Source organism: Crocuta crocuta, unplaced genomic scaffold, assembly GCF_008692635.1.
Source record: "Crocuta crocuta isolate KB4526 unplaced genomic scaffold, BGI_CrCroc_1.0 scaffold11, whole genome shotgun sequence".
NCBI classification, from domain to species: domain Eukaryota; kingdom Metazoa; phylum Chordata; class Mammalia; order Carnivora; family Hyaenidae; genus Crocuta; species Crocuta crocuta.
In genome coordinates, this window is record NW_027528624.1 from 5,611,972 (window position 1) to 5,624,673 (window position 12,702).

The 12,702-nt window shown below is 54.8% G+C and overlaps 1 protein-coding gene across 1 annotated transcript in view; it reads left to right on the forward strand.

Annotated features, from left to right (window-relative positions):
• The window catches only part of IGF2R (insulin like growth factor 2 receptor), an 83,642-nt gene that overhangs the window by 56,970 nt on the left and 13,970 nt on the right, over positions 1 to 12,702 (forward strand). The window contains exons 31-41 of the mRNA XM_077755076.1: positions 140 to 276; positions 1,103 to 1,293; positions 2,840 to 2,966; positions 3,701 to 3,820; positions 4,109 to 4,365; positions 4,698 to 4,916; positions 6,868 to 7,017; positions 9,314 to 9,475; positions 10,495 to 10,702; positions 11,056 to 11,202; positions 12,140 to 12,374. Coding sequence (XP_077611202.1) covers positions 140 to 276; positions 1,103 to 1,293; positions 2,840 to 2,966; positions 3,701 to 3,820; positions 4,109 to 4,365; positions 4,698 to 4,916; positions 6,868 to 7,017; positions 9,314 to 9,475; positions 10,495 to 10,702; positions 11,056 to 11,202; positions 12,140 to 12,374 — 1,953 coding nt within the window. The remainder of the gene's footprint in view (positions 1 to 139; positions 277 to 1,102; positions 1,294 to 2,839; positions 2,967 to 3,700; positions 3,821 to 4,108; positions 4,366 to 4,697; positions 4,917 to 6,867; positions 7,018 to 9,313; positions 9,476 to 10,494; positions 10,703 to 11,055; positions 11,203 to 12,139; positions 12,375 to 12,702) is intronic.

The following is a 12,702-nucleotide window of genomic DNA, read 5'->3' on the forward strand; positions in this document are numbered from 1 at the left end:
CAGTGTGAAGTTCTGTTCCGGGGCAAGATCGGAGCCCCGGGATGTCAGCCACGGACCGCGTCTTAGATCCTTGAGCCTCTCCAGAGTGCCGTCCACGCTGGGTACAAGTGACCTAACGGCAGTGCTCTCTTCCCTCCAGAGATGGGGCTGGCAACACCTTCGACCTTTCGTCGCTGGCAAGGTACAGTGACAACTGGGAAGCTGTCACGAGGACAGGGGCCACTGAGCACTACCTCATCAACGTCTGCAAGTCTCTGTCTCCCCAGGCTGGCTCGGGTGAGAGCAGACTCTTGGTGGGCTGGTGATTTGTGGTCGGTTTGGGGGAAGATCAAGTGGGAGCAGGATTCTTAGAAGGTGCATCACCCTTGACACCATGTGAGTGCTTTGGCCATGAGGCAGCGGGAGGAATTATTTAAGGGTCTAATGATCGATCCCTGGGGCAGTCCAGGATAAATCAGTGTTGAAGACTCTGCTGGGAACATCAACTTTTTTTGATTGTGAAGGGTTGGAGGTAGGTAGAGATGCGATCATGGTGGCAGATAAATCTTAGCGGGGTAGGAGACGGAGGGTGTGAGACAGAGATTGGGTGCATGCCTTCTGTGTTTATTGAGAGGAGTGTGGGTGGGTGGTCCTTTACATCTGAGGCCGTGGGTCCCCTTCTCCCTCGCTTTGTGTGGTTCCCAATCCAGGAAGTGGGAGCTAGTCCTTTTCCTGGGCCAGATGACATGGACATTTCAGGGACTGGGAAATTGACAGACTTTTTGGTAACTCTTAAAGATGGTATGTGAGTGTCGACCATTAAAAATGTTCTGTTGGCTTAATGTAGATAGTTCAGTTTTCTCATATTTGGGGTTCAGAAATCAGGCTGTTAAACCTTGGAATCTCCCTGTACCCCATGCCTCCACCATTCCATCTAAGGGTAAAACAGCATTTAACTGAGAAGTCCTGTGATACCATTGTTGTCTCACCTACGTGAAGGAGAAATAGAAGATATGTTGAGTCACTGTTAGCATCAAATATGTAGCGTGTCTAACGTTCCTGCCTGATAAATTCTAGACGGAAACTCCTGGAAGGGAACTCCTAACCGTGTCTTGTCTCTCAGAGCCGTGTCCTCCGGAAGCGGCCGTGTGTCTCTTGGGCAGCTCCAAGCCTGTGAACCTTGGCCGGGTGAGGGACGGGCCGCAGTGGAAAGATGGCAGCATCATCCTGAAGTACGTTGATGGGGACTTGTGTCCAGACCAGATTCGGAAAAAGTCAACCACCATCCGATTCACCTGCAGCGAGAGCCAAGTCGTAAGTGACACAGCTTCCTCAGCCCCCGATGCTCTGTGGGCAGCGTGAGTCCACGGGCAGTGACTGACTTGTTTCCTGTGGGATGTGAGTGGGGGGCTGAGGCTGTCTCTGCAGGACAGTGAGTGCCAGCAGTGCCCGTCCCCCCCCCCCCCCCGCCCCAGCCCCAGGGCTCGTGGGCTCCTCTCTTCCTTGGCTTCTAGGATGCCTGACCTGGAAATTCTAGTTTCAGAATTAGTTGGTTCTCTTTAAAGGTTGGTTGCCCGAAGAGCCCCCAAAACACTGTAGAGAAAAACCAGTATTTGAGAGCCCGCCCTCTGGCAGGAGGTTAGACAGACTCTGCTCAGAGCCGCTTGCCCACTTCCTGGCTGTGCCACTTGCTTGATTACTTAACCGTCCTCGGCTGTTTACCCACTAATAACGTGAGCTTCCCATCTTGCCAAATCGAAGTGAGTTGGAAAAGGTAGGAGGTGCCATGCATAGTTGCTGGGGTGTGGCTGGGGCCACGGCAGAGGGGGGCAGCCTTGTTTCTGTGGCGCGTGCCCGTCGCTGATGGGCTGCTGTGTGTAGTTAACTGTTTCTCACTGTGGGAACATCTACATGAGTGAGATTAAGATGAAGCCCCGGGTGCTTTGTGTAAGATTGGGGTCGTACCTAATTTAGGAATAAGGTCAGGCTGGACCAGTTCAGTCCGCTTTAGGATGGAGCACCCCCTGTCTCCAGCTGTTTGGCTGGCACAATAGGAGGAGATGGGAGCCCCAGGAGCCGGAGGTCGGCCCACGTTAGGGAGCAGCAGCCGAGGTCTCCTCAGGAAACTAGACACATGAGCTGCTGGGACTGGACCCCTGGGCCCTGATAGATAGTGTGAGCTCCATGACTGGGCAGAAGCTCGTGGCTGAGAAGAGAGCTGATAGGCACGCGGGGGGAGAGAAGGGGGGGTGGTCTGTGAGGGGCAGTGCACACGGTTGCCCACGCTGTGCCCTGTGCTGTGGGTGGGCTGTGGCCAGGTGGCAGAGCCATTGGGCTTATCCAGAAAGGACTGTACTGCTGGACCAATCCTCGCAGCTCTGTGGTGAACAGGAAGTGTTGGGATACATGGAACAGACCTTAGTGCAAGTGGAAGATCAAGAGAGCAAATAACTAGTTCTTTTGGTGGTTTTTCTTCTGTCTACGATAACAGATTTTGAGGTCCTTTGGTTTTCAGAACGTTATCAGCTATTTACTCTCTCCTGACTCAGCAGAGCCCTTCAGGCCCCCTCTCCCACCCCTTCTTCATCCCCTCCTGCCCAGCCTTAGCTGTGGGAAAATCTCCCTGAGCCCCCAAGTGGATTTCCGGCTCTGAGTCTGTCTTTCTTACCCCGCACGTGTTAAGCCCCTAGTGAAATCCCAGGAGCGAATCTTGACCCTTTGCTTTCCTAAATGTGCCCTCGCTCCACACAGATTCCACCACAAACCGTACGTGGTGTCCTGCAGAGAGGCTGCCCTCGACGTAAGTGGACGTTTTGTAGAAAATGTGCCTTGTTGGCAGCGCTCTGTCCTTTGCCCGCAGAACTCCAGGCCCATGTTCATCAGTGCGGTGGAGGACTGTGAGTACACCTTCTCCTGGCCCACCACCGCTGCCTGTCCCGTGAGGAGCAACGTGCACGACAACTGCCAGGTCACCAACCCGGCCACAGGTGAGGGAGGCCTCCCGTCACCCGCCCTCGCGGGGAGGGGCACCTCCAGCTACCAGTGCCCCACAGTGAGGGACCCAATGTGAAGCAGGGGAGCTAGACGGCCTTGGGCGGCAGCGTTCTGTCCTGTGTGTACACGGCGTCTTGGCTCCGCCCACTCGTGTCTACTTGGATGGAGCGCTCCTTGGGTGGAGAAGAAATGGGCCCCTCTTCCTGAGAGCCGTGCTGTTGTGTGTAACTCCTGTTTCCGGGGGTGCCGGTCACACCCGCTGTAGGCTTGTGGACTTATTAGAGTCAGCCCCCTGGTTAACCTTCCAGCGGTAACGTGGGGACAGCTAGGAGACCTCAAATGAATGTCCGTGCTGGCGGCCCAGGGAGGGACGTGTTCATTGGCAGCAGGAGGGGTGCCATCAGCCCCCCTCCCCAACCCCCCAAGGTTCCTACCAGAATCCTAGTGGCTGCTGTGGCCTGGGGAGGGGGAGGGGGGCTACGGAGCTGCCATCTTCTGGGTCAAGAGGAGCCATCTCATAAACCTGGGGACTGCAGCCTCGTGACCTAGCCTTGCTGGCCGGAGCACTCTTAGAGCCGTGTCCGGAACGAGGTGGGGGCGGAGGGGACACATGGCGAGATACCAGGAGCCTCGATGGCTGCTGTGATGTGTGTGAGCACGCTGGCAGTGGGCCTCCTGAGTCCATGTGTCCTGGGGTCGCCGTGTCTGTCCCCTCTGTCCCTTGCAGGACATCTGTTTGACCTGAGCTCTTTGAGTGGCAAATCCGGGTACACGGCCGCGTACAGCGAGAAGGGGCTCGTGTATATCAGCGTGTGTGGGGAGAACGAGAACTGTGCCCCTGGCGTGGGTAAGTGCCGCGTGTCGCCTGGCTGTCCCGGCCCCCACACCCCTGTGCTGGAAGAGAGGAGTAGGTCCGAAGGTCGATCTCTGCTGTAACAGTTGGCTTATGTGGATGATACGTGGCCACGTGACAAAATGTTAGAGGCACAACACCTGCCGAAACCATGTTGGATGCTCAGAATTCCGAGTGTTACCTGAGCATTGGAAAGTCTGGGTTTGCAGAAAGTGGCCCTCAGAAGACCGGTCATCCGAATCCCTAACCATGTGTGTTTCCTCCCCCGCACATCCGGTACAGGGGCCTGCTTTGGGCAGACCAGGATCAGCGTGGGCAAGGCGAACAAGAGGCTGACGTACGCGGATCAGGTCTTACGGCTGGTGTACGAGGACGGGTCCTCCTGTCCATCCAAATCCGGCCTTACCTACAAGAGCGTCATCAGCTTTGTGTGCAGGCCTGAGGTCGGGCCCACCAACCGGCCCATGCTCATCTCTCTCGACAAGCAGACGTGCACACTCTTCTTTTCCTGGCACACGCCTCTGGCCTGCGAGCAGGTGGTGAGTGTGGGGCCGGGCACGTGCGGCACCTGAGAAATGGCTGCCGGCCGCCCGGGAGGCCCCACAGCCCGGGGGACCCAGTCTTGTCATCAGTCCCGCTGTAGCGCACTGACCCCCGCCCTCCACCCCCCGCAGGGACCCAGCATTTTTTATCCACCCGTGGTGGTCGTGACAATGAGTAGTTGAAGCTGCCCAGTGTTCTGTAACCAAGAATTCGGGGACATCCATCCACCTTTCATGCCTTTTCTGTTCAGTTTTTAAATTCCTGTGGGTGACATAGTGGTGATCACGACGTCCCTGCAGACCCCAGCGAGGTCTTCCCTGTTTGACAGACCGAATGCTCTGTGAGGAACGGAAGCTCCATCATCGACTTGTCCCCCCTCATCCACCGCACAGGGGGCTACGAGGCGTACGACGAGAGCGAGGACGACGCCTCTGACACCGGCCCCGATTTCTACATCAACATCTGCCAGCCGCTGAACCCCATGCACGGGGTGCCTTGTCCTGCTGGGGCCGCTGTGTGCAAGGTCCCTGTCGACGGGGCCCCCATAGTGAGTATGGGAAGCGCAAGGTGGGAACACGTCCTGCCGGGGTTTTGACCGGACCTGCCGCTCGTGTTGCCACTCTTGGTGGAGGGTTACTCACGCGGGAAGAACGCAGAGATGAGCCGGGGCCGCATCTGGTCGGTGCAGTAGGGGACAGGCGCTGAAGTGTCGGCTGATGATGGCGGCCAGAAGGTCTCTGAGCCATGGAAGGAAGTGTGAACGCGTGCATAGATAGGCTTCTTGTATCGTGTTAGGAGTCTCCATGTCGACCCTGATCCAGAAACTCTTCCGTGAAGTGGCGAGAAAGAACCCGGAGAGAGCTTGGCTTCTTTCTTTGAAATGCCTGTCTTGTGTGAAGAACATGTTTGTGAGATGCGAGCACTTTCTTTGGGAAATGAATTATTCAGGGCAAGAGGAGGTTTGCTAATTGCTAGATACTCTGCCTTGAAAGTTTTGGTCTCATACTAGCATGTTTTAGTACAGCTGTGGTTTTCTAAAAAATTGTCTTCATGTTTGACCGAATCCTTGCTACTTTTGATGTTTATTTATTTTTGAGAGAGAGAGAACAAGTGAGAGATGGGCAGAGAGAGTGGGAGACGGAGAGTCCCAAGCAGGCTCTGTGAGCACAGAGCCCGTTGTGGGGCTCAAACTCTCAAACTGTGAGATCATGACCTGAGCCGAAATTAAGAGTCAGACGCTCAACTGACTGAGCCATCCAGGAGCCCCTATTGCTACATTTTTCTATTTGAGATGCATCCCAAAAGGGTTGATTTCTATACTTTTGTCTGTACGCTTTACACAGTGAGTCCTGTTGTGAGATAATGTCAATGTCCTTTTAAAAATGGACGCTATCTGCAGCGCTGGTGGGGAGCGGGTAGGGGAGACTGGCCACGATATGAATTTAACAAAGTCCACAGCTCCGTGAGAAACGTTGGGCCTCGGTGAACCACATCTTAGTAGTGAGCACTTCGGTACCATCCTTTCCAACAGTGCAGATCGGTGCCCTTGATGCACATCACTTTCTGAGAGGTCGGATCTGCTGTGTTTTCCTGCCTGGCAACCGTTTTTTCAGATATTCAGAATTGTAGCACGTTCTTTGCTTGGAGCAGGAGTCATGGCCTGAACGTGCTGTGTGGTGATGTTGAGAGCATTACGACTCACTTACACACACACTTATCACACACATGCACTCCGTTCCTGGCTGTTCAGCTTTCCACCATTCGTGTGCTTATTTGCTCAGAAGTATTTATTGAGCAGCCGGTTTCTGTCAGATGCTGTGCTAAGTAGTACCGTGTCAAGAGGAGTAAGTCTTTCGTGAGGACGTACTAAGGGCCACGGCAGAGGAAGCGGGCAATTCCCGCGCAGTGCTGGGCATGAGATGAGCGAGCTGGGGGCAGATACATGAGCTCCTGCCTCCCACCATCAGGTGATAGAAGACTGTGCAGCATTCTTGATATGACTGGAGGGAGAAATTCCTGTTGCCTGGTGTCTTTGAAAACTGACCACGATTAGAGGTAGAATCATTGAGGGGCGCCTGGGTGGCTCAGTTGGTTGGGCATCCGACTTCAACTCAGGTCATGATCTCACCATTTGTGGGTTCAGCATCAGGCTCTCTGCTGACAATTCAGAGCCTGGAGCCTGCTTTGAATTCGGTGTCTCTCTCTCTTTCTCTCTCACTGTCCCTCTCCTCACACTCGTCTCTCTCAAAAATAAAACAAAACATTAAAAAAAAAAGAGACTCATTGTTATAAACTGATAACCACTGACAAACTAAAGTTTCTGCGAAGCAGCTTATTGTCAAGACTTGTCAAGTGAGTTGCTATTGACCGAGTTTCTTCACATGCTGCTCATTTTCAAAACAGATGAGCTATTATTTTCACAGTTCTGTATTAGCTCTTACTCTGCTAACATGGGGAGCAATTTCCTGAAATGTTGTTTGCTTTCTTTCTTTGCTCAGGATATTGGTCGAGTCACGGGACCTCCAGTACTCAACCCCATAGCTAATGAAGTTTACTTGAATTTTGAAAGTAGTACTCCCTGCTTAGCAGACAAGCATTTCAACTACACTTCCCTGATCGTGTTTCACTGTAAGAGAGGCGTGAGCATGGTAAGTGTGCCCCTGTTCACAGTTTGGGGCCTGGCGCTGGGACTAGTGGCCCGAGAGCTGCAGAACTAGGGACGTCCCTCCAGAAAACGGGCACAGTTGTGCGCTATGTCCGCGGTGCCCTGAATTACTGAAAACCCTTATTTTAACAATGAGTAACTCCACCCTGAGTGAATGGGGCAGACTGCCCGGCGAGCTCTCTGTGATTTAAAAACATGAAACGCTTTTGAGCTGAGGCGTGGCATTCAACTTGGCCCACGAACGTGTAGAAGTGTCAGCTGCTTCTTCCTTTTTAAAAACTGTAACAGTAGTGATTTTATTCTTACTGGGAAGTCAGACAGACTTTTAGCAGCTGTAATCATTCAGGATGCGACCCAAAATTTAGAAGTTAGCAAACCCTAAGACGACCTCTGGTATCAGAACAGCTCTAACAAAGTTGTAGGTGGTTATCGGTTTCTGTTTTACACGCATTTAAAAATAAGACTGGCTTCCACCACAGGTACGGTTTTGTTGCCCCGGGTTTTGGCACACATTTACTCGACTTCTCTTTGTGAATAGGAGATAAATGGGTCGATCGTGGCCTCCATCACAGGACTCAGAGACGCTGGGTGACATACCTGACCCCATAGCCCTCAGTGGCTGCTGGGAGGCCCCCCCGCCTTCTGATCAGGTGGAGAGCTCTTTGCTGTAGGCAGCCTGGCCTCATAGCCCCTCATCTATGCTTTTGAAGTCTGCAGAGCTCGGAAAACTATAGTCCTTTCACATGAAACGGTGGAGGCTACTTGTGGTATTTGTCCACCGAAGGAGAATAGTCATACATTTTGCTGCAGAAATATTAATGTGCTGGATTCTAATTCTGTAGGGGGNTCTTAAAATCTTGAAGCTGATGAATTATGAAGGTCATCTGGCCCAGGGGGCTCAGGTCATCTGGCCCAGGGGGCTCAGGTAATGGGTTATGATTCTGGAATGTGTCTTGTAAATTCGGTAAGATACCTTTCTGACTTCTCAGCCTGCAGCAGGTGCGTAAGGGAAGGAGATCTGGCTGCCAGGTGGGGGGTTGACAGCGGTAGGAAGTGACGTGGCAGCAGCCTGATGCCTGACGAGGAAGGACAGTGCAGTAACGGAGAGGGGAGGAAGCAAACCTTGCCGCCTGGGTCCTCTCCGTAGGGTGCCTCAGAGCACTGCAGGGCCCTGGGACGAGTCCCTGCTCACAGAGAGTCCTGGCTGTCAGGGTAATCCCCAGCGAGCAGATCAAGGCAGGGTGGAGCCCTGATCAACAAAGCCCTTTTATCTCTTTATACTGTGTGTGTTTACGAGGGTGTGTGGGTGTGTCGACAGGCATCTTCTGTGGGCTGACAGCCGTGAAGGCAGCAGGCAGCATGGCTTAATCTGTAGAAAAGCTTCCATTTCTGGCAGTATTGCATTCTTCAGAGGGGACTGGTCTTTTGAAGATCCACCCCTCCTGAGGAACCCTGGATATCTCACATGCCACATTGAGAATGTATAACGGCTGAAGCTGCTGCATGCACGCACTCAGTCCAGTGCACGCACGGAGCTCTCTCTGATTCTCAGAGCAGCAGTGTGTTGAAAGTAAGCCACGTTTACTGGGTGTTAGAAACAAGGCATCTCACACTAATTGTACGATCGATTTTGGAAAGATCTTTAAGAGATTTTCTTCCTCTGTGGCTTTTTATCTTTCATGGGAATACCTTTTCCACTTAAGTTTGTAGAAAAACAGATGCTTGGCAGCACCCGAAACTGAGATTGCAGACCAGCTGCCCCATCTGTGTTCTTGTGGCTGTTGCTGAGTGAAGGAGGGGCATAGACACATCGACTTAGGACACCTGGGCCTTGGAAAGTCGGGCCGAGTTGTGTGGCCCTCATGATGAAAATCCCCCGTTTGCACGCCGGGGGCAGAGACCCTGCTCCCCAACAAGCTGGAGCACCTGCCGCCCTCCTCTGTGGGGGCAGGGTCTGTTTCACACCCTCCTCCGCCAGGACCTCAGAAGAGCTGGTAGTGGGACATGGAGACTGTCTCTAAGTGCAGGGCTGTCCCGGAGGTCTCGAGGGGCCTGCGTGTGTGCACAGGGCTGCCCGGTGGTGCCGTGAGGGCAGTCGCGGTCCCTTGCAGCTGGTGGTGGCAACCGTCCCTCCCCGCTGGTGCGTGGCCACCGTGGGTCACCGAGAGCACCCAGTGGCCTCACAGCTGCATCTGCAGGGGTCTCTCTCTGGTGCCGGCTGGGGCACAGAGCCGTGTGGGGACGCTGTACTTAACCCACGTGGGTTTCCTTTCGAACAGGGAGTTCCCATGCTGCTGAGGACCAGTGACTGTGACTTTGTGTTTGGGTGGGAGACCCCGCTGGTCTGTCCTGACGAAGTGCGGGTGGATGGCTGCTCCCTGATGGATGAGCAGCTGCACTACAGCTTCAACCTGTCCAGCCTTTCCAAGATCCCCTTCAAGGTAATGCCGCTCACCCATCGACTGGCGGTCTTGGGGATGGGGCGAACGGGACTCTTTCTGATAGTCACTTGTGTTTTAGGTAACAGGACACCTGTGACCACCGAGGCACAGTGTGTGGGGTGGGGGGGTAGTGGGCTCGGCCCCCACCTGGACGCACAGGATTAGCCTATTGGGGATTCCAGATCGTGTAGCGAACCAGGTCCCTGCAACCTAGCTTTAAGATAAAGAGGCAGCTATTTCACTGACCACCGAGGTAACGGATGGAGGGAACTAGGATGTCCTTCTGACTTAGATGCATTTGCGTGGTGGGGGGGAGGGGAGGCTTATCTTACCCTTGGCCTGTGTGTCATGGACTGTGACATCGATGAGGCCGTGGGCGTCTTGGACCACTGGTGTTTGGGGGGACCATGCATCTCTAGGCCTGGGATCTCGATGTTACTGAGTTATACACTGGGGACTGTGCCCACCAGGTCCTGGCACCTCCCAGGGATGGATGGTGGCAGGTGGGCCAGCCCAGATGGCAGGGCCCTGGCTCCTGTGATGGAGACCTTGCCTAGGTGTGCAGTGGGTGTGAGCCTACACAGGGTGCAGGCCAGGCAGGGATGGCGAGATATGTGTTCAGTTACACCGTGTCCACTTTCTGGTCATCAGTTCAGTCCTTGCCGCTCCTGTGTTCCAGGCGGGGAACTAGGGTTTCAGGAGGGGGATGGGCAGTCCGCGGTCTCTCGGATGCTTCTGCCAGAGGCCTGGCTGCAGAGCACAGCCAGCCATGCCCAGGGAAGGAAGAAGGCTGGGCCTCGGGGTAGAGGGAGAGGAGGATCCTTCCAGTGGCTGGAGGGAGCTGCGCAGACAGCGGGCGAGGCATTGCCTATGGAGGAAGGGGAGGACTGGAGGGAAGGAAGGTGAGCGCACACAGCCCACAGGCAGCCCCTGCTTTCTGGCACGAGCGCACCTACCTGCAGTGATGGCTTCTCTCCATCTCGGGACCTGCTGACGGCCGCGTGGTGTTGTCTGTGCAGGTGACCCGGGACTCACGCACCTACAGCGTGGGGGTGTGCAGCGCGGCGGTGGGCCCAGAGCAAGGGGGCTGTAAGGACGGGGGTGTCTGCCTGCTTTCCGGGACCAAGGGTGCATCTTTCGGACGGCTGGCATCAATGAGGCTGGATTACAGGCACCAAGATGAAGCTGTCATTTTAAGTTACGCCAATGGAGATAATTGTCCGCCAGGTAGGTGTGCCTAGCAGGATGTGTTTGACGTTCCTGGGAAACATGGTGTTAGACCCGGCAGCAGGAGGAAACTGAGGTATGAAGCCCCAGGTGCCATGAGTTCTGACCCTGGCTCCGACCACGCAGCGCTCCACGCAGGCAGCCCGGAGTACGAGCGCTCGGGCTTTGAACACACTCTGGCCTCTGAATACACTTTGAACACACTCGGGCTTGCACATTGCGGTCCTGATGTTGGTGACGGCTCCCGTCAGGGGTCCTTTTGAACTTCCCTGGGTGATCATGCCCAGCAAGGAGAGCAGAGCTGAGGCCATGCTGCTGATCAGGGTCACGCAGGTGTTCTTCCTTTCTTCCAGAAACCGAGGAAGGTGACCCCTGTGTGTTCCCCTTCATATTCAACGGGAAGAGCTACGAGGAGTGCGTTCTGGAGGGCAGGGCGAGGCTCTGGTGCTCCACCACCGCAGACTACGACAGAGACCACGAGTGGGGCTTCTGCAGACACTGTACGTAGCAGCGCACGCGTCTGGGCCAGGCTGCTCCGTAGCCGGTGTCCTTCCCGGGCTCACATCGGGCCCACGCCTTTGTGGACGTCCAAGTTAATGCAGAGATTCTGTTGCATATAGTTTTTCCACGCCAGGCCTGTCTCCCGTAGAGAAAGGACACGCCGAGCTGCTCCAGGGGCCATGTTACGTGACCACATGCCCAACCGCAGTGGAGCAGAGTTGACCTGTGGCGCTAGGTGGCCAGCGAGGCTCATGCACTCCAGGGATCTGGGTCCTTGGGATGGGTCCTCGGCACTGATGACGCACATTTGTGCCTCACTAGAATCCCACTTGTCACGGGTCTGCAGGGTGGCAGGCGAGTAGTCGGAACAGCGGGGGCTTATCCACTGGCTCTCTGCGGCGGGTGGGCTCAGAACAGGGTGGGGCCTTCAGAGCTAGCCGACGGCACGGCCTTGCTCTGGCGATGCTTGGACCCCAGGGATGTGGGTCACTGCTCTCATGGGTGACACAGATGTCAGTTCTCAAGAGAAGTGATGAGAAAATGCATAAAAAATTAACTGTTGCTAAGTGATCAGGGACAAGATGCTCTAAAGAGAGCGTTAAGTATTGAATTCACAGGGGACTATTGTAGTTTTGTTTTGAGGCTTATTGTGACAGGATCTTTCTCTTGGTCTGTGGGATGACACATTTTTAGGTAATTACAGGTATCTTGTTGCTGTTTTTACTTTTTGTTCTCACCCATGTGTGATCGGACGTGGGGCACCTGCCCACAAGGAATTGGGCTTGGGCTGTGGGGTCATGAAGCGCAGGAAGGGACCTGTGCCTGAGGGGCCTTGGTCTCTTTCGGGTTAGGGATCTGGGTGAATGGAGCAGCATGAGCTTTGCCCGTGGCACGTGGGCTGTGGTCTGAGTTTACCTGCCTGTTGCCCCCCCCCAGCGAACAGCCACCGGACGTCCTCGATCATCTTCAAGTGTGACGAGGATGCTGATATCGGGAGGCCACAGGTCTTCAGTGAAGTCCGTGGCTGTGAGGTGACATTTGAGTGGAAAACAAAAGTTGTCTGCCCTCCAAAGAAGATGGAGTGCAAGTTCATCCAGAAGCACAAAACCTACGACTTAAGGCTGCTGTCCTCACTCACCGGGTCCTGGTTCTTTGTCCACGAAGGAGTCTCGTGAGTCCCCGCCACCTCTTGTCAGCCGTGACCTTCTCTTGGGCCTGATGGCGATGGGCTCATGGTTGTCCACCTCCATGTCCCCCCAGAGCTGTGGCTGCTATATTATCTGGTTCTTGTGGTGGCTTGAAAGCTCCTGGGCCCTTAGGGGGCAGCCTGCTGGTATCAGGCTGTGCGTGTGGCTGCTTTGCAAGGCAGAGGCGGACAGAAAGGGAGCCTTTAGAACCAGAAGCTGGCCATCAGCAGTTGGCTGGACAGTCTCAGTTGGCATTATGTTTGGGAGGGGCTTCTGTCTGCTGCTGGGGGTATGGGGGGGGTGGGGGGAGCA